The sequence below is a fragment of the Salmo trutta genome, chromosome 14 (assembly GCF_901001165.1).
Source record: "Salmo trutta chromosome 14, fSalTru1.1, whole genome shotgun sequence".
Taxonomy (NCBI): Eukaryota; Metazoa; Chordata; class Actinopteri; order Salmoniformes; family Salmonidae; genus Salmo; species Salmo trutta.
The window spans coordinates 66058080-66078908 of record NC_042970.1 but is presented as its reverse complement, the minus strand read 5'-3'; the positions used below and the strand labels follow the sequence as shown (position 1 = coordinate 66078908).

The window sequence follows — 20829 nt, the reverse complement described above, 5'->3', positions numbered from 1 at the left end:
TGTGTAGAACTGCAGAAAATGTACTTTAACGTATATGTTTCTCTCCGCTGTCAAGAAGGGGCCACTAAAACTATTTTGCCCACTTGATGGGGGTGGGGCCCCCCAACCAAATCTCGCTTAGAGTCAACCCTGAATGTGAGATGTAATCTACACCTTGGTTTGGATGATAAAAATCTTCATTTTGTTGAATGATTTTTCAATCTGAGCGTAATTATTTCTGTATAGCCTATACTTTCTCGTTCTGAACTTCTAACAAGAGTGGGGTGAGGCTTCGTGAAAATGACCGAAAGAGCAGCTGCTCACCGATTTGACAGCTCCAATGCAGTTCCACCTCCAACACTGCCAAAACATCTTCTGTGCGGATGTCTGTTATTGCCAGTTAATGCGATGCTTTAGGTTCTATGATATTCAGAGGCGAAGATTTCACAAGTCAGAAATCTTTTTTTGACTTTACTTTGAATGGGAAATCTGTCGCCATCAATTGAGCTATTCACTTACTGAAAACTGCACAAAAACCATAATGATTTGGGGTATTTTGATAGTCCCAGGTGTTCTGAATAAGAGATTATAATTGCTCCTTATACAATATTACAACACATTTGGTAGGAAGAATACAATCAAATATGGGTTGGACTAGATTTTTTTCATAATTATTATCATGAAATAGCATACCCAACAATAGATGTCGTGTTAAACTAAGTAGAATTGCAGGAACGTAGCTTTAAAACAGGAATGCCAGGGCCACATTCTGGTCCTAGTGTACTTTTAGTGAAATCTCAACTGCAATTCAGCTCATTTGGTTGTACTATTAATTAGATGAAGCACAGTGAAAACACATTCCGTTGTACAGATAAACAAAATATCTGTCATTGTTTTCTCATTTGAACATTGTGCTAAATGGTTGAAAGTGCAGTTATAACACATTTAGGTGACAACTAAATTCCATTGGAATTTGGTTGTGTTTTTGGATGGTTGAAAGCATAGTGATAACACATTTGGAATTCAACAAACTTTTGGCTGTCTTTTTGAATGAAGGTTAAATTCTCATTGATCAACATCTCAACCAAATATCCCCCATATGTCCATGTTGAAATGACGTGGTGTGCCCAGTGGGATGTCACTGCAACTTACATGTTAATAATATGTCAGCTATGGTGACAATTTACCAACAAAGGTTAAATGTAACTTTTTTGTTACATACTCTAGTTAGACCATGTTGACTTAAAGGCAATAGATACAGTTGAATAGCTACAATCATTAAAACTCATTTTTCAACGTCTCCACAAATGTATTGTTAACAAACTATAGTTTTGGCAAGTCGGTAAGGACATCTACTTTGTGCATGATACAAGTAATTTTTCCAACAAATTGTTTACAGACAGATTGTTTCACTTATAAGTCACTGTATCACAATTCCAGTGGGTCAGAAGTTTACATACACTAGGTTGACTGTGCCTTTAAACAGCTTGGAAAATTCCAGAAAATGATGTCATGGCTTTAGAATCTTCTGACAGGCTAATTGACATCATTTGAATCAATTGGAGGTGTACCTGTGGATGTATTTCAAGGCCTACCTTCAAACTCAGTGCCTCTTTGCTTGACATCATGGGAAAATCAAAAGAAATCAGCCAAGACCTCAGAAAAAAATTGTAGACCTCCGCAAGTCTGGTTCATCCTTGGGAGCAATTTCCAAACACCTGAAGGTTCCACGTTCATCTGTACAAACAATAGTACGCAAGTATAAACACCATGGGACCACGCAGCCGTCATACCGCTCAGGAAGGAGGTGCAAAAAGTGCAAATCAATCCCAGAACCTTGTGAAGATGCTGGAGGAAACAGGTACAAAAGTATCTATATCCACAGTAAAACGAGTCCTATATCGACATAACGTGAAAGGCCGCTCAGCAAGGAAGAAGCCACTGCTCCAAAACCGCCATAACAAAGCCAGACTACGGTTTGCAACTGCACATGGAAAAATGTCCTCTGGTCTGATGAAACAAAAATAGAACTGTTTGGCCATAATGACCATCGTTATGTTTGGATGAAAAAGGGGGAGGCTTGCAAGCCGAAGAACATCATCCCAACCGTGAAGCACGGGGGTGGCACCATCAATTTGTGGGGGTGCTTTGCTGCAGGAGGGACTGGTGCACTTTACAAAATAAATGGCATCATGAGGAGGAAAATGATATGGATATATTGAAGCAACGTCTCAAGACATCAGTCAGGAAGTTAAATCTTGTTCGCAAATGGGGTCTTCCAAATGGACAATGACCCCAAGCATACTTCCAAAGTTGTGGCAAAATGGCTTAAGGACAACAAAGTCAAGGTATTGGAGTGGCCATCACAAAGCCCTGACCTCAATCCTACAGAAAATGAGTGGGCAGAACTGAAAAAGTGTGTGCTAGCAAGGAGGCCTACAAACCGGACTCATTTACACCAGCTCTGTCAAGAGGAATGGGCCAATATTCACCCAACTTATTGTGGGAAACTTGTGGAAGGCTACCTGAAACATTTGACCCAAGTTAAACAATTTAAAGGCAATGCTTCCAAATACTAATTGAGTGTATGTAAACTTCTGACCGACTGGGAATGTGATGAAAGAAATAAAAGCTGAAATAAATTATTCTCTCTACTATTATTCTGACATTTCACATTCTTAAAATAAAGTGGGGATCCTAACTGACTAATTAAATGTCAGGAGTTTTGAAAAACTGAGTTTAAATGTATTTGGCTAAGTGTATGTAATCTTCCGACTTCAACTGTACACTGTGTATAGTGCAACATCTCCGCCAATGCCACTATAATCCATTCTACTGCAAATCATTAACATGAGGACATAAATGCTGCAATGCTCTTTGGCATTAACCAAATGCAAATCAACTTTTCCACATTCTAAATGTCAGACTCAAATGGTAACCTCTGGAGCATGATAAAAATACATCTGCAAGAAATGCTCTGGTTATATGGAAATATGCAAACAAGTGACAGCTTGTTCTTGCATGCTGCAGATGCCAAGTTCCCTTCCAAGGTGTTAAGGGAAAAGAACAGTACTTTAATCCCATCTGAGGTTTATTTTCCTGGGGTACGATGCCCGGAGTAATGACTCATCCCATGGGGGCTATATAGTGGTACTTTTGTCAGTCCTGCAGACTCCTACTGTTGATGGAAAATGCATGAAGTTGAGTGAAACTTAATACAATGGTAACTGAGTATGTGCATAAAAGGAACAATGGACTGTTGCGTTTAGGGAAAAGGGCAGGAGATTTTCTTGCAAGACATCAGTGTGTGAGACAAAGACAGGTCTGTTCGGGGAGAATGTTGTCTGGGTGTCAAGCGATAGATCATATTCTACCGTGAAGTTTCTTTGCAACTTGTTGTCTTAGTAACATAACAGGTACAGGTAAATAGCCATTCTGTGTGTCAATCTATATTCTCAGGAAACATGGAAAAGCTCACCTGTCAAAGTTAAACTGTGTGTGTTGACTGATTGACTGACCTACCTGGGGCTAATAGAAGCGGGTTTGTTTATGCTTTCAACCAGACGCTATTATGGGAGAGGAATTCCATCTGTTTACAGGGTGTGAACTTTTATATGTTTGTGCAGGCAGACACTATATATAGAGTGAGATGGGGGAGGGTGGAGTTGCACAGCAATAGTATATTTTCAATATCCACACATATAGCACATATCTATCTATCCTCCTCCATCTCCTTCTGCATCCTAGCGACTGCCCGCAGGGTGTCAAAGTGGGTGGAGGAGTCCTGCCCTGCCCTACATGAGGTAATGCTTACCTGTATTCCTCCCTTCTGCCTCTCCCACCCATGTCCACCTTCCACCCTCCCTCCCTCCTTCTGCCCTGTGCAGCATAAAAAGGGAACAGTGGCTGGGCAGTGCATCACATTCTCTCTCCTCTTCATCCCAGGCAGGCAGACTCCCTCTCAGCAGCCATGTCCTTCTCCAGATCTAGCATGTCCTACAGCAGCAGCGGCGGTGGAGGCGGAGGTGGCACCATGTCCATGAGGTCTGGAGGTGGAGGTGGAATGGGTATGGGCTCCTCCCGCTTCTCCTCGATGGGTGGTGGTGGAGGAGGCCGTGTCACTGCCATGAGGGCCGGCAGTGTGTATGGAGGTGCAGGAGGCTCTGGGGTGCGCATCTCTAGCTCCTCGTTCGGTTCCGGTGGTGGAGGTGGTGGTGGCGGTTATGGTTTCGGAATGGGAGGGGGTGGCGGCGGCGGCGGTTTTAGTTTCGGCATGGGAGGGGGTGGTGGTGGCGGTGGTGGAGCCGACCTTCATGTGTCGGTCAATGAGAAGGCCACAATGCAGAACCTGAACGACCGCCTGTCCACCTACTTGGAGAAAGTGCGCATGCTAGAGGCGGCCAACGCCGAGCTGGAGCTGAAGATCCGTCAGTTCCTTGAGAGCAAGACGTCCCCCAGCGCTCGCGACTACTCTGGCTTCTACGCAACTATCGCCGACCTGCAGGACAAGGTACGTGACGTGTTTCCTAGATGGAAAAAGCAGTCAATGATGAGTGTTATGACGATGAATTTTGGACAATGCAAAATTATACAAATTTGACATCATTGATTCAACCAAGATATTGCACCAAAGATAGATGCAAAGACAGTATGCATATTTTTAGCTGCAGCATTGAAATTTAAGCAGATCATTGAAGCTATTCCTTCCTCTCTCTTAAGAGCCCCTAAGCGATTGCGAAAGGTGCGATTTGTTTCTTTGTGCCATGCTTTACAATGACCATAACGACAACAGGTTCCCTGTAATGCTTCTATGAGCTATAATTTACAGTGCAGCTGAAACTCAGAAGTCAATGATTACAGTGTGGTATCACTGTTTGTGTGTACTGCATTTGTGGGAAATTTCATGCATGCCCCATCCTGACATGTTTTGCCATCCTCCACCTCTCAGATCCAGGCTGCCACCTGCTTGAATGGAAGCATCTATCTCAGCGTCGACAACTCAAAGCTCGCTGCAGACGACTTCAGAAACAAGTAAGTACACCCAACACCATCCACAGATACAGTACACTGCTGGTGCATTACATTAACCACATGGAATAACCCCAAATCTGTAAAAACCCTCATACTGTTTTTTATTACATTTTGTGTTGAATATATTAAAAAGGAAACCAAATGACATTACCCTTCACTTCCACCATAACCACACCCACCCAACAGACATATCAGAAGCCTGGTGTTACTTACTGTTATTTTCCCAAAACTTAATGCAATACTATAATCTATAACCCCTGCTATTCTCACAGAGGAACACATTCCGGCAGTTCTTTGACCTAAGTTCTCTCCATCTCTCAGGTATGAGAACGAGCTGGCCATGCGTCAGTCAGTGGAGGCGGACATCGCCGGGCTGAAGAGGATGCTGGACGAGATGACCATGGCCAGATCTGACCTGGAGATGCAGATCGAGGGGCTGAAGGAGGAGCTCATCTATCTCAAAAAGAACCATGAGGAGGTGGGTGTGGGCTGATGGAACATATCCATACAGTCCCTTAATGTATTACATCTATTGACCATGTCAACCTGCTATGGGTCTTCATTAGAACACCATTGCTGGCTTTCAAGCACATCTGTACTAAGCAATGGTGTTCAAATGTATAATGAAGATAGAGGGCAGGTCAAGTTGTTACCATCAGGCAGAGGTTAGTCACTTCTTAATCTGTTAAACTCACCACTATGTGTTTCTACACAGGAACTGCTTGCCATGAGGACGCAGATGACTGGACAAATCAACGTGGAGGTGGACGCAGCACCACAGGAGGACCTGTCCAGAGTCATGGCTGAGATTCGTGAGCAGTACGAGGCCGTTAGTGCCAAGAACCAGCGTGACCTGGAGGCCTGGTTCCAGACCAAGGTAGAACCTCTAGAACCCCTAAAATATGTTCATTTTGTAGATGTTTCTTTACTTCTAGTTGGTAACGTTGTCACATTCTATCATGAGCTGAAATGTTGGTTTGTTTCTGTGATGATTGACCACTTATTGTGTTTAACAGACAGAGACGTTGAACAAGGAGGTGGCGTCCAGCACAGAGGTTCTCCAGACCTCCAAGTCAGAGATCTCAGAGATCCGTCGCACACTGCAGGGCCTGGAAATTGAACTGCAGTCACAGCTCACCATGGTGAGCAGCAATTATTAACACAGACCACTGTTAAGGGGACATTACTTACACAACTTCCTACAACTTTCTTCAACAATCAGCATTTGACTCTTTCATCATTCTCTTTACCAAATCTCAAGTATCTCACTTTCACCTGGACTCTTCCACTATCCCTCAAGATGTTATAGCCAAGCACCTTTACATTACTATAGCTAACCTCTACCTGCCTTCACATTCAATTACCAGAGCTAACTTTTTCAGTATGACAGTAAACATTCCAAATTCCAAACTTACTCCCACCGTTTTTGACCCATCATCTCTATCTCTCCCGGCCAATAGAAAGGCTCCCTGGAGAACACGCTGGCGGAGACAGAGGGCCGTTACTCCATGCAGCTGGGACGCCTCCAGAACCAAGTGACCAGTCTGGAGGAGCAGCTAGTGTCCCTCCGCAGCGACATGGAACGCCAGGGCCAGGAGTACAAGATGCTGCTGGACATCAAGACACGCCTGGAGATGGAGATCGCTGAGTACAGGAGGCTGCTGGACGGAGAGGCTAGCGGGTAAGGCAGAATGCGATGGGATGTCTCCCTCAACATTTCACTTTAAAAACAAGTCTCTTTTGAAATTGACCTTAGTATGAGCCATGGTTACTTTTGACATGAATCATCAGCTATGTGACCTTTAACAGATATTTATTATGATCATAGATGCTAACTATGCTAACCATTGGTTTCCCTTCCTCACAGCCTCGGCCTCAGCTCCTCGAAATCCGGCCACAGCTCCTCCAGCTCCCACGTCAGCTCCTCCAGCTCTGGCCTCAGCTCCGGCGTCAGCTCCGGTGTCAGCTCCTCCAGCTCCGGCCCCAGCTCCTCCACCTCCACCACACGCAAGGTGGTGATCGTCACAGAGGAAATGGTGGACGGCAAGGTTGTCTCCTCAAGTGAAACCAAACACGCTTCTTAAGGTCCCACAAACACAGCGATCACTGCAGTAAGCAACGGGTTAACCCCATAGAAATATAATTGCTGGGTATAGGAAATGAGAGGCCATCACATGGAATATTGCTGCTCCCCAGTGCTTTATTCATGCAACCTAAAATTCAACGTTTGAACTTATACAATGTCTTCATAAGATGAAAAATCCCTGTCTTCCTTATCTCTATTATTTGTTTAAGCCAGCTCCGGTCAACTGTAGTTAAAGATGTGCATACCATCCTCCTATTCTTTCTAGAATGGCTAAAGCCCCTCAGATACCCATCATGGAACATTGACTTGAATGGGGATTTATTTTCTGGTAATTCTATTTCTATGGTTAACACCTCCAGAACAACATATTCTACTACATCTGGATGGAACACAAACAACAGACCCCATTGTGAATGCAATAAAGATGCTCTGCCTTGCTGACACCATCATTCTGTTTTCTGTGTCTTTCAACTTGATGTATCTGATCTGGCATGCTCCTATACATCTGACTATCATATAAGTTGTCATCTTTTGCACATGAGGCCAATTCTATTGTCTTGAGAAAGCATATGTGTCAGAACAATCTTGAATAGTGTAATTTATGACATTCACTTCTGCTGAGTTGAGTTTAATACTTGGCAATATAGAAATGTGAATAGAAGAAGTCTGATCGCTAGTGCCACGAACCTGCTCGTAGCCAGTTACGAAGAGGGAGACAACGTGGAGATAAGGAATAACAAAAATATATTTATTAACTAAATATTTATTAACTAAAACTATATACAAGTAACAATAGTGTGTGTAGTCAGTATTCAGTAGTGTAAGTGAGTGGTTGCATGCATAGATGGTGAAAATGAGGGGTGTTGAAAGGTGCCGAAACAAACAAACCACAAAATGCCACAACCAAAAATAACAGTGTGTCTGCGTGGAGAGAGTCTCCTCAATGAATGGGGAAAAGGTGTACTTATCCCCGGGACACACCCGAACCCAGGTGCGTCCCACCTCACTGACGACCCTCCCGGCTCCGCCCCCCGAACATCCCACCAAGGAAAACAAGAGCAAAGAGAAAAAATTCGGCAGAGTGGGAGGGCCGTCACACTGGCTGTCGGCAAAATGACATCATTCTATCTCTAATAATCAAACTCAGTTTTTCAAGCATTAGATTCAGAGTTATATACTGTATGGAGAGTGTTTGTGGAGTCAACTCTAGTGCTGGACACAATGTTTTGGTGGAAAGATGTCAAATTGAAATCAAGTCATATGAAATGAGAGCACAAAATGTATCTGCTATGACATCCATACTCACAGATTCATATAGTCAGTCTATGATAAAGCATTAATATCTCTGAAACAAGTGAAACCACACAGTCCACTCTCATTCAACCACATAATCTTTATTGATGTTTCTGTTGACAGAACCATCACCTTTCCATCCACAATGGTCTGGGTCACGGTGATCGTCTTGGTAACCACTGAGTCATAAATGGACATGGAGTAAATCTCATTGCAACACTCATACTGAGCACTTTAAAGCATACTTTTATAATAATTTTTGTTTCTTCATATCTTCTTCATTAGTCCACTTTTGATACAGTCCAAAATAATTGTCAACTTTCAAGTTTTGAAGATACAGTATTTTGCTTTCAGCTTAAAATCAAGCAAGACCAAGTCTCATCAGTCTCATGATGATGCGTTTGGCAAGAAGTCTACAAAGGCCTATTGCCCGCTGTATACAATGGCTTACCTGGGGTGGAGCTGTCGTCCTCTCCGTCCAGCAGCCTCCTGTACTCTGCAATCTCCAGCTCCAGCCGGGTCTTGAGGTTCAGCAACATGTCGTACTCCTGCTTGTTGTGGGCGATGTTGGCGTGGAGCTGGGAGAGCTGGAGCTCCAGGCTAGTCACCATGCTCTGGAGCTCTGCCAGCTGAGCAGAGTAGCGCTTCTGGGTGTCTGCCAGGGTGCCCTCCAGGGAGGATTTCTATCGGGGGAGGAGGGAGTGGATGGGATGAGTGGGTGAAGAGTGAAGTAGCACCAAGACATTGATCTTGTGTCAGTTTTGCATTTCTCCCCACTAATGGTTAAGTTTAGGATCGGGGGAGGGGAAGCTGATCCTAGATCTTTACTTAGGGAAAACTTCCCCCTGGAGCGGACTAGTTAGTATACTGGTGCCTTGTCCAATGATATGCTACCACAGTATGTGACACTGTTGCACAAGTTTTGCTTCTGTTCGCGGGGGATAGAGTGGGTGCCCTCTCCAATGCACTACACACATGGATAATATTCCATTATTGTATAACTCTGTTGCACAAAAGTGTGTGAGAGGTTGTGAATCTGGTGCTCCAATAGACTTCACACCCAGAAGAATGTTTGGTCAAGTCCAGACATGAGGTGGGCATGTTGCCAAGTTCAAAATGTCAGTAAGGTATTTATGGGTGTCAGAATAACGACATGCAGAGACCTGCATACATGCTATCATCCATGCCTGGGTTTTCACTTCCAATTCCAGTATGGTGCGCACACGTGTGTGTGTGTGTGTGTGTGTGTGTGTGTGTGTGTGTGTGTGTGTGTGTGTGTGTGTGTGTGTGTGTGTGTGTGTGTGTGTGTGTGTGTGTGTGTGTTTGTTGGAGTATCGATGTGAGTGTGTGTGAGTGAGTGTGTGTGTGTGTTTGTTGGAGTATCGATGTGAGTGTGTGTGAGTGAGTGTGTGTGTCCTTCGGACTCTGTGAGGCAGCTCACCAGCTGCTCATTGTTTGCCACGACTTCAATCTCCACTGTGGCCAGCTATACAGGTAAAAAAAATAGCATTAGTCAACACAGTTTACCTCAGAGCCAACTCATTCAGTCTCTAAATTGATTTCCAAAAAAACCTTTAGAGAATAACTCTTTTAGATAAATGACTTCATATAGTAAAGATATATTGTTCATTCAGCTCACCTTGACCTGGTACCAGGCTTCCAGCTCTTGCGGTTCTTGATGGCCACATACTCGTAGTGCTTCCTAATCTCGGTCATCGCTGCGTTCAGGTCCTGGGATAGGGCAGCATCCACTGATACATTCACCTGGCTGCCCACATGGGTCTTCACCAGGACAATCTCCTGTAGGTCAAAGGTCAGAGGGCGTAACCTCAGGTAGTAACCATAACAACCAACAGTAGCTTGACTGCGATTAAACAGGTCTCAATGTTTTAGATCTGAGTATTTACTATTACAGTGCAGCACCACACGTGTGATTACATGTTTTTCAACCAGAGGACTAACCTAAGGGACTAAGTTATTGTCAACTAATCTACTGTCTCCTACTGGTCAATATATTACCCATTATGCACCATACATGAACTGTTATGTGTGAGTTTGTGCATGTAAGATCACACAAAGGGTAATAGTGAGTTAATGGAAGAAAGTAAGAATACTAGGAAGTGTGAGGAGGGGGAGAGGAACTATGTTGAAAAAAACACCCATCCATCTGTGTAAAGGAAATCCTGGTGTGATATCAGCAGTGGTTAGGTAGATGTCATATTTGTGTACTGAACATTAACTGCTCCAATAACACCCCATACAAAACAGGGCTAAGAACTCCTTAGTGGCCAATGATATCCTTCCGCCTAGCAACTGTCATGTGGATGCCGACTGAAGTGAGTTTTTTGCATCTCCAGGTCAGAGCAGCCCAGGTTCATGTCATCCAGGACCCTCCTCAGACCACTGATGTCTGCCTCCACTGCCATCCTCATGGCCTACTCTTTCGCATACCTGAGCAGGGCAAAGGTCGAAGATCATGCTAAGGTCACACAGACTACCAATATGTTTTAAGATTGTAGTCTTTTGCTTTGTCTGTGGAGTAGGGATGGCTAGACACTGGCAGTGTCTGAATACCCATACTAGCGTACTAAATAGTGTGCGAAGTTTTATAGTATGTGAAATTTGAAAATAGTAATCCAAATGCATCATCTAATGCGCGAATGTATTGACTCCCACCACTCATTCATTTTGGTACAGCGTGTCAATTAATCTGTTGTCAAACACGTGAGTCGTAAAAAACAAGTGAATTCTACTACAGGTAGATCAAACGCCAAAATTAGTATGCAGTTTAAGTATGTAATACGCTAGTATGGGGATTCAGACTCGACCATTGATCAGTTTTGCATTTTCCTCACTAATAGTAATGGATAAGATTTAGCTTGGGTAGGCTGATTATGGTTCTGTTTCTAAAAGGGTAACTTCTACTCAGAGTGTGTTGTATAGAGCCTTGAGTGAAAGACAAATGTTTTATATGAATAGTGTGTCATGATTCATAGTCGTTAGTAGCCCCTTACTTCATCTTGAAGTCCTCAGCAGCAAGCTTGGCATTGTCAATGTCCAGCACAGTCTTGGCATTGGACCTGGATGCCAAATGGATCTGTGTAACTCACATTATTATACACACATTCTCAAGTGACTGTGACCTACAGCAGGAATTCCAAAAATGAGACTTGGGCTGTGTCCCTATTCCCTATATAGTGCATTACTTGTGACCAGGACCCATAGGGCTTTGGTCAAAAGTAGGGCACATTTTAGGTAATATCATGCCATTTCGGACTCAGATTTGGTTACATGAAGTTGTAGTTAATGACATTATTTTAGTACGTAACCTGCATTGGCCTTCAAAGAACAGAACAAAAACGTCTTCTGCCATAATTCCTTTTGGCTGAAACACCCCCATCCCATCTCACACACATTTCCCTCCTCACCCCCATAGAGAGGAACAGATGCAATAACTAACTGCCTGTACACAGAGGAGCCAGCAAATAAATCAACAGTGATGATGGAGTTAGTGCTAATGGGAATGAGTTAACATTGTCAGGTGTCAAACACCCCTAATTCTAACACACGGAGTATTGTGTTTGCAAAGCAAGAAATATGTATGTAATATGTTCTGTGTTAACCAGAAAAAACCTGTCTTGCAGGTGGTGCTATTTTAAATGAATCATAAAACAACCAAATAGTTGTTGCTGTTTGTAATGATATAATGATGTAATGATGTAATTATGTTACGTAATTATCAGGAAGCCTAATTAGCCTTTTATTCAACCACCACTTCAATCTAGATGTAATACTTATTTCCGTAGCCTAATTACTATTACAATATCCTATTTCTAAACAGGTTGAACTACACTTAAGCAATAAGGCCAGAGGGGTTTTGGTATATGGCCAATATGCCACGGATAAGGGCTGTTCTTACACACAACGCAAACCGGAGTGCCTAGATACAGCCCTTAGCCGTGGTACAGTATGCTGGTCATACAGTTGAAGTCAGAATTTTACATACACCTTAGCCAAATACATTTTTAAACTCAGTTTTTCACAATTCCTGACGTTTAATCCTAGTAAAAATTCCCTGTCTTAGGCCAGTTAGGATCACATCTTTATTTTAAGAATGTGAAATGTCAGAATAATAGTAGAGAGAATGATTTATTTCAGCTTTTATTTCTTTCATCACATTCCCAGTCGGTCAGAAGTTTACATACACTCAATTAGTATTTGGAAGCATTGCCTTTAAATTGTTAAACTTGGGTCAAATGTTCCGGGTAGCCTGCAACAAGCTTCCAATTTTGGCCCATTCCTCCTGACAGAGCTGGTGTAACTGAGTCAGGTTTGTAGGCCTCCTTGCTCGCACATGCTTTTTCAGTTCTGCCCACAAATCTTCTATGGGATTGAGGTCAGGGCTTTGTGATGGCCACTCCAATACCTTGACTTTGTTGTCCTTAAGCCATTTTGCCACAACTTTGGAAGTATGCTTGGGGTCATTGTCCATTTGGAAGACCTCATTTGCGACCAAGATTTAACTTCCTGACTGTCTTGAGATGGTGCTTCAATATATCCACATAATTTTCCTCCCTCATGATGCCATCTATTTTGTGAAGTGCACCAGTCCCTCCTGCAGCAAAGCACCCCCACAACATGATGCTGCCACCCCCGTGCTTCACGGTTGGGATGATGTTCTTCGGCTTGCAAACCTCCCATGGTGTTTATACTTGCGTACTATTGTTTGTACAGATGAACATGGTACCTTCAGGCATTTGGAAATTGCTCCCAAGGATGAACCAGACTTGTGGAGGTCTACAATTGTTTTCTGAGGTCTTGGCTGATTTCTTTTGATTTTCCCATGATGTTAAGCAGAGGCGCTGAGTTTGAAGGTAGGCCTAGAAATACATCCACAGTTACACCTCCAATTGACTCAAATGATGTCAATTAGCCTGTCAGAAGCTTCTAAAGCCATGACATCATTTTCTACATACATTAATTGCACTATAACGGTGCCCACAAACCTACATGAAGCTGTCCCAACAGCAGAGCTTTCTTTTCAGCACCATGGAGTGAATCCTGACCACTGCTACACCTGGCTATCAGCAGAGCCTTGTCTGGCAGCAAAACAGTTCATTCAGCCTCATTTACTGCCTTTTTAAAAAACATAGTTGATATGGCTGACTTGCTTAAACAAATGTGGTTTCTCCTGACAGCTGATATGTACAAGCTATGGCATAAGGGGACGGCGAGCGGATAAGAGGCAATCTGTAATTTTCAATAAGACATTAATGAGCGAGCTAGGACCAACGTAGTCAATATAACTATTTGCACCTTTGAAATGTACAGCGACAGAATTCAGAACATGGGCCATTCTTACAGTATTCTCCCTGACCACCAAGTCAGAACTGTAGGATAAATAAAGGGAGCATATAAGCAGACAATGAAAGCTCTAACAATATTCAATGTTTAGTTCTCTCACGTCACCCCGCTCCACCGCTCTCTCCACTGGCTTCCAGTTGAAGCTCGCATCCGCTACAAGACCATGGTGCTTGCCTACGGAGCCGTGAGGGGAACGGCACCTCCGTACCTTCAGGCTCTGATCAGTCCCTACACCCAAACGAGGGCACTGCGCTCATCCACCGCTGGCCTGCTGGCCCCCCTACCTCTGAGGAAGCACAGTTCCCGCTCAGCCCAGTCAAAACTGTTCGCTGCTCTGGCACCCCTATGGTGGAACAAGCTCCCTCACGACACCAGGACAGCGAAGTCAATCACCACCTTCCGAAGACACCTGAAACCCCACCTCTTTAAGGAATACCTAGGATAGGATAAAGTAATCCTTCTAATCCCCCCCCCAAAAGATTTAGATGCACTATTGTAAAGTGGTTGTTCCACTGGATATCATAAGGTGAATGCACCAATTTGTAAGTCGCTCTGGATAAGAGCGTCTGCTAAATGACTTAAATGTAAATGTAAATGTTTATAGGCTACATGTGCACCACCAAGTCAGAACAGTAGGCGAAATTATGAGGGGAAAGGGGATTGATTTATTAGGGTAATAACAGCTTACAACACAACATACACTTAGTATTACTTTCTTAACTACAGTATACATATTTCCCTGGCATAATACAAAATGTATGCAGCAGCATACAATACATTTTTTGACTCTGTGCTCACTGTGCTCTGTGCTCAAGTGCTTTGATCACTTGAACAGGAAGGTAGTGCGGAAGGTCCTTCTTGTGGGGATATTTTGTCATCAAACTTTGTCATCAAATTCTGTCATTCTCTGGATTTATGGTGCTTTCAAGACAACTGGGAACTCGGAAAAAAAGAAGGTTCAATCATGATGTCAGTGATCTTCAGGTCGGAGCTCTAGAAAGAGGCCAGAGTTCCCAACTTGGAATTCCAAGTTGGATGATCATTCAAAACATGTTTTTTCACTCTGAGCTTGTTTTTCCCCCAGTTCCGAGTTATTCAGTTGTTTTGAACGCGGCAGAAGCCATGCTGGTTTGACAGCATGGCCAATGTATTCAACCTTTTCTGACCCATGGCATGTGAATATTTATCCTTTTAAGCTTGGGAAAGAGACCCTTAAACCCAGACATGGACCACACACCCACTCCACTGAATAGCAGGCTAGCGGTTTCTTTTCAATGCTTGCCATTAGCCACTGATTCTTTCCAAACCACTCATTGTTGAATTTGCAAATTCCAACTTGTTGTGTAATGTTGATGTCAAATGACCGATGAGCACTGATACGTTTTATCTATAATTTCTATTGATATGACAAGGATTGAAAAGAAAAGGATTTGCTGGTAGAATGTCAACGTTATTCATGATGATGACTAGCTTAAACCTCTCTGGGACATGTGGGACGCTAGCAGGGCGGCAAATTCAAAACAACAAAAATCACATAATTCAAATTTCTCAAACACACAAGTATTACACACCATTTTAAAGATAAGATTCTCATTAATCCAACCACATTGTCCGATTTCAAAAAGGCTTTACGGCGAAAGCATAACATTAGATTATGTTAGCACATCACCTTGACAAGAAAAACCACACAGACATTTTCCAAGCAAGGAGAGGCGTCGCAAAAACCAGAAATACAGCTAAAATTAATCACTAACCTTTGATGATCTTCATCAGATGACACTCCCAGGACTCAATGTTACAAAATACATGTATGTTTTGTTCGATAAAGTTCATATTTATATCCATAAACCCCATTTTACATTGGCGCGTGATGTTCAGAAAATGTATTGCCTCCAAAACTTCCAGTGAATGAGCACATCAATTTACAAAAATACTCATCATAAACGTTGATAAAATTTACAACAGTCATTGAAAGAATTATAGATACACTTCTCCTTAATGCAACCGCTGTGTCAGATTTTAAAATAGCTTTACGGCGAAAGCACATTTTTCAATATTCTGAGTACAGAGCTCAGCCATCAAAGCAAGCTATACAGTTACCCGCCAAGTTCTGGAGTCAACTAAACTCAGAATTAGTATTATAAATCTTCCCTTACCTTTGCTGATCTTCGTCGGAATGCACTCCCAGGACTCCCACTTCCACAAGAAATGTTATTTTTGTTCGAAATACTCCATATTTATGTCCAATTACCTCCGTTTTGTTCGCGCGTTCAGATCACTAATCCAAAGGCATAAAGTGTGAGTGTAAAACCAGAGACAAAAAGTCAAGTAGTTCCATTACTGTTCGTAGAAACATGTCAAACGAGGTTTACAATCAATCCTTAGGGTCTTTTTAACATAAATATTTGATAATATTCCAACCGGACAATAGCGTATTCATTACGGAGGAAAAAGAAGGAGCGGCGCGCCAGTGTGCCCGCACAGTAAACAACTCATTGGTCCCAGGCAGTCCACTGATTGACTGAGCTCCTATTCTCTGCCCAGTAACAGTAGAAGGATGAAACAAGTTTATAAAGGCTGTTGACAGCCAATGGAAGCCTTAGGAAGTGCAAAATGACCCCACAGACACTGTAGTTTGAATAGGGATTAGATAGAAACACTACAAGTCACTTCCTGGTTGGATTTTTTCTCAGGTTTTTGCCTGCCATATGAGTTCTGTTGTACTCACAGACATCATTCAAATCGTTTCCGAAACTTCAGAGTGTTTTCTATCCAAATCTACTAATAATATGCATATCCTACCTTCTGGGCCCGAGAAGCAGGCAGTTTAATTTGGGCATGTATTCGTCTGAATTTATGAATACTGCCCCCATCCCCAAAAAGTTAATAGCTAAGATTTATTTTGAAAGTATGTTGACACGACCAGTCCAATCAAAGGTACGGTAGATATTTAATTATTATTATTTTGTATTTTATTTAACCTTTATTTAACTAGGCAAGTCAGTTAAGAAGAACTTCTTATTTACAATGACGGCCTACAGGGGAACAGTGGGTTAACGACAGATTTTTACCTTGTCAGCTCGGAGATTCGATCCCGCAACCTTTTGGTAACTGGCTCAACTCTCTAACCACTAGGCTACCTGCCGCCCCAATATATATATATATATATATAAGATATAAGATCATCAAGGACAACAACCAACCGAGCCACTGCCTGTTCACCCCGCTATCATCCAGAAGGTGAGGTCAGTACAGGTGCATCAAAGCTGGGACCGAGAGACTGAAAAACAGCTTTTATCTCAAGGCCATCAGACTGTTAAATAGCCATCACTAGCATATTAGAGGCTGCTGCCCTATATACATAGACTTGAAATCATTGGCCACTAATAATTGGAACATTAGTTACTTTAATAATGTTTACATATTTTGCATTACTCATCTCATATGTATATACTCTATTCTGTCCTATTCTACTGTATCTTAGTCTATGCCGCTCTGACATTGCTCGTCCAAATATTTATATATTCTTAATTCCATTCCTTTACTTTACTTTACTGTATTGTTAGATATTACTGCACTGTTGGAACTAGAAACACAAGCATTTCGCTACACCCGCAATAGCATCTGCTAAACACGTGTATGTGACAAATACAATTTGATTTGATTTGATTGTTAACGTCATTTTATCTGTGGCCAATGACCTTGAGCCTTCTTAGATGGGCACTTCTCATGTAACTCTATGGCAGCACACAAGGCAACGGCGGATTTAGGTATGGGTGACATGGGCAACCGCCCAGGGCGGCATCTCGGCGGGGGCGGCACGAGGCGCCCGCACCAAAAAATTCGGAATGGTGACATTTGTGCGACCGGTTTTCTGTCGCTCATTTGCACGTCACGTCAATGATATCATGTCATCCACGTCAATTAACCTTGTCGGAGTAGATGCCCTGATTCTAGTTTGTGAGCTAGTCAGGCTACTGCCTGGGAAGGTCTCCCGCTCAGAAGTACGTGATGGGGAGGGGGGCAGGGGTAGTTTGACCTCAGGTTTTCGTAATGGAAACCCGAGGTAGGGGGAGTGGTAGAATCTATCAAATAGGGCACCTCTAACTTTGTACAGTACTAATGCAATTAGTCAAATCAGTCACACTACGAAATGCTACCAAACAAACCACAATTCATTCATAATACTGTGAATATATAGTTTCACAAACATATTGTTGCATTTTTTCTGGTTTGTGCGAAATCATTAAGAATAGTATAAAACCAGTCTGCACACCACCAAGGTGAATTGGTTTAGTCTTGTCTCTTGGTTGACAGTGTTGGGGGATGGGTAATGTATTGATGCCAAATCAACACAAATCGATAAGAAAAGGTCTAAGCCATCACGTTCCCAGTTTAGGAAAAATAGGAAAGAAGATGTGGAGAAACAAGCAAAAGATAAAGGTATGCAGCTATGTCATGTCTTTATGAGTATACTATACTGCTCAAAAAAATAAAGGGAACACTTAAACAACACATCCTAGATCTGAATGAAAGAAATAATCTTATTAATTACATTTTTCTTTACATAGTTGAATGTGCTGACAACAAAATCACACAAAAATAATCAATGGAAATCCAATTTATCAACCAATGGAGGTCTGGATTCGGAGTCACACTCAAAATTAAAGTGGAAAACCACACTACAGGCTGATCCAACTTTGATGTAATGTCCTTAAAACAAGTCAAAATGAGGCTCAGCAGTGTGTGTGGCCTCCACGTGCCTGTATAACCTCCCTACAAAGCCTGGGCATGCTCCTGATGAGGTGGCGGATGGTCTCCTGAGGGATCTCCTCCCAGACCTGGACTAAAGCATCCGCCAACTCCTGGACAGTCTGTGATGCAACGTGGCGTTGGTGGATGGAGCGAGACATGATGTCCCAGATGTGCTCAATTGGATTCAGGTCTGGGGAACGGGCGGGCCAGTCCATAGCATCAATGCCTTCCTCTTCCAGGAACTGCTGACACACTCCAGCCACATGAGGTCTAGCATTGTCTTGCATTAGGAGGAACCCAGGGCCAACCGCACCAGCATATGGTCTCACAAGGGGTCTGAGGATCTCATCTCGGTACCTAATGGCAGTCAGGCTACCTCTGGCGAGCACATGGAGGGCTGTGCGGCCCCCCAAAGAAATGCCACCCCACACCATGACTGACCCACCGCCAAACCGGTCATGCTGGAGGATGTTGCAGTCAGCAGAACGTTCTCCACGGCATCTCCAGACTCTGTCACATCTGTCACATGTGCTCAGTGTGAACCTGCTTTCATCTGTGAAGAGCACAGGGCGCCAGTGGCGAATTTGCCAATCTTGGTGTTCTCTGGCAAATGCCAAAAGTCCTGCATGGTGTTGGGCTGTAAGCACAACCCCCACCTGTGGACGTCGGGCCCTCATACCACCCTCATGGAGTCTGTTTCTGACCGTTTGAGCAGACACATGCACATTTGTGGCCTGCTGGAGGTCATTTTGCAGGGCTCTGGCAGTGCTTCTCCTGCTCCTCCTTGCACAAAGGCGGAGGTAGCGGTCCTGCTGCTGGTCCTGCTGCTCCTACGGCCTCCTCCACGTCTCCTGATGTACTGGCCTGTCTCCTGGTAGCGCCTCCATGCTCTGGACACTACACTGACAGACACAGCAAAACTTCTTGCCACAGCTCGCATTGATGTGCCATCCTGGATGAGCTGCCCTACCTGAGCCACTTGTGTGGGTTGTAGACTCCGTCTCATGCTACCACTAAAGTGAAAGCACCGCCAGCATTCAAAAGTTACCAAAACATCAGCCAGGAAGCATAGGAACTGAGAAGTGGTCTGTGGTCCCCACCTGCAGAACCACTCCTTTATTGGGGGTGTCTTGCTAATTGCCTATAATTTCCACCTGTTGTCTATCCCATTTGCACAACAGCATGTGAAATTTATTGTCAATCAGTGTTGCTTCCTAAGTGGACAGTTTGATTTCACAGAAGTGTGATTGACTTGGAGTTACATTGTGTTGTTTAAGTGTTCCCTTTATTTTTTTGAGCAGTGTATTATGAATGTAATGAAATAGGCTAGTATAACACTTGTGTTTGTAAGCCTATGTTACTATGTTGCTTGCTATGCTATTACATATAGGGTGACAATATTCCATTTTCTGTCCAACTACCTTACATAACATTGGATATAATTTCACACAGTTTGATCATGATAATGTGTGTAGCCTGCAGCAAAACGACTACAGCCTAACTAGCACATTATTGATTTGGTTCTTTCATTGAGGTGACATCATAAAGGTTTTCTGTGACTGTATTGACTAGGTCCTGAGCACAGTAAGGGAAGTTCATTTGGTTCCTATTCTGAAAGTTTGATAAATTGTGCATAATGACATGTATATTTAATTGTGCAACAAATGTATTTAGGGTGTTAGACTCATATACTGTATTTCAATGCTATGCATGTGTATGTGCCAATGTTTCTGTTGCTTCACAGTCCCCGCTGTTCCATAAGATGTTTTTTATCTGTTTTTTAAATCTAATTTTACTGCTTGCGTCAGTTAATTGATGTGGAATAGAGTTCCATGTAGTCATGGCTCTATGTACTACTGTGTGCCTCCCATAGTTTATTCTGGACTTGGGGACTGTGAAGAGACCTCTTGTGGCATGTCTTGTGGGGTATGCATGAGTGTCCGAGCTGTGTGCCAGAAGTTTAGAAAGACAGCTCGGTGCATTCAACATGTCAAAACCTCTCATAAATAAAAGTAGTGATGAAGTCAATCTCTCCTCCACTTTCAGCCAAGAGAGATTGACATGCATATTATTAATATTAGCTCTCTTTGTACATTCAAGGGCCAGGCGTGCTGCCCTGTTCTGAGCCAATTGCAATTTTCCTAAGTCCTTTTTTGTGGCACCTGACCACACGACTGAACAGTAGTCCTGGTGCGACAAAACTAGGGCCTGTAGGACCTGCCTTGTTGATAGTGTTGTTAAGAAGGCAGAGCATTGCTTTATTATAGACAGACTTAGCTACTACTGCATCAATATGTTTTGACCATGACAGTTTACAATGT

General features: G+C 43.1%; 2 protein-coding genes across 2 annotated transcripts; one reads left to right on the top strand and one right to left on the bottom strand.

The window, feature by feature from the left end:
- The first annotated feature begins 3880 nt into the window (after positions 1-3880).
- LOC115208683 (keratin, type I cytoskeletal 13) lies at positions 3881-7545 on the top strand. Its single transcript, XM_029776938.1, has 7 exons — positions 3881-4489; positions 4928-5010; positions 5332-5488; positions 5726-5887; positions 6027-6152; positions 6471-6691; positions 6878-7545. The coding sequence occupies exons 1-7, from the start codon at positions 3950-3952 to the stop codon at positions 7092-7094; spliced, it is 1506 nt and encodes a 501-aa protein (XP_029632798.1). The 5' UTR covers positions 3881-3949; the 3' UTR covers positions 7095-7545.
- Positions 7546-8227: 682 nt separating this feature from the next.
- On the bottom strand, positions 8228-10815 carry LOC115147849 (keratin, type I cytoskeletal 17-like). Its single transcript, XM_029690120.1, has 5 exons — positions 10718-10815; positions 10029-10253; positions 9402-9441; positions 8841-9072; positions 8228-8568 (listed from the first exon to the last, which is right to left on the bottom strand). The coding sequence occupies exons 1-5, from the start codon at positions 10813-10815 to the stop codon at positions 8420-8422; spliced, it is 744 nt and encodes a 247-aa protein (XP_029545980.1). The 3' UTR covers positions 8228-8419.
- Between the last annotated feature and the right edge of the window lie 10014 nt (positions 10816-20829).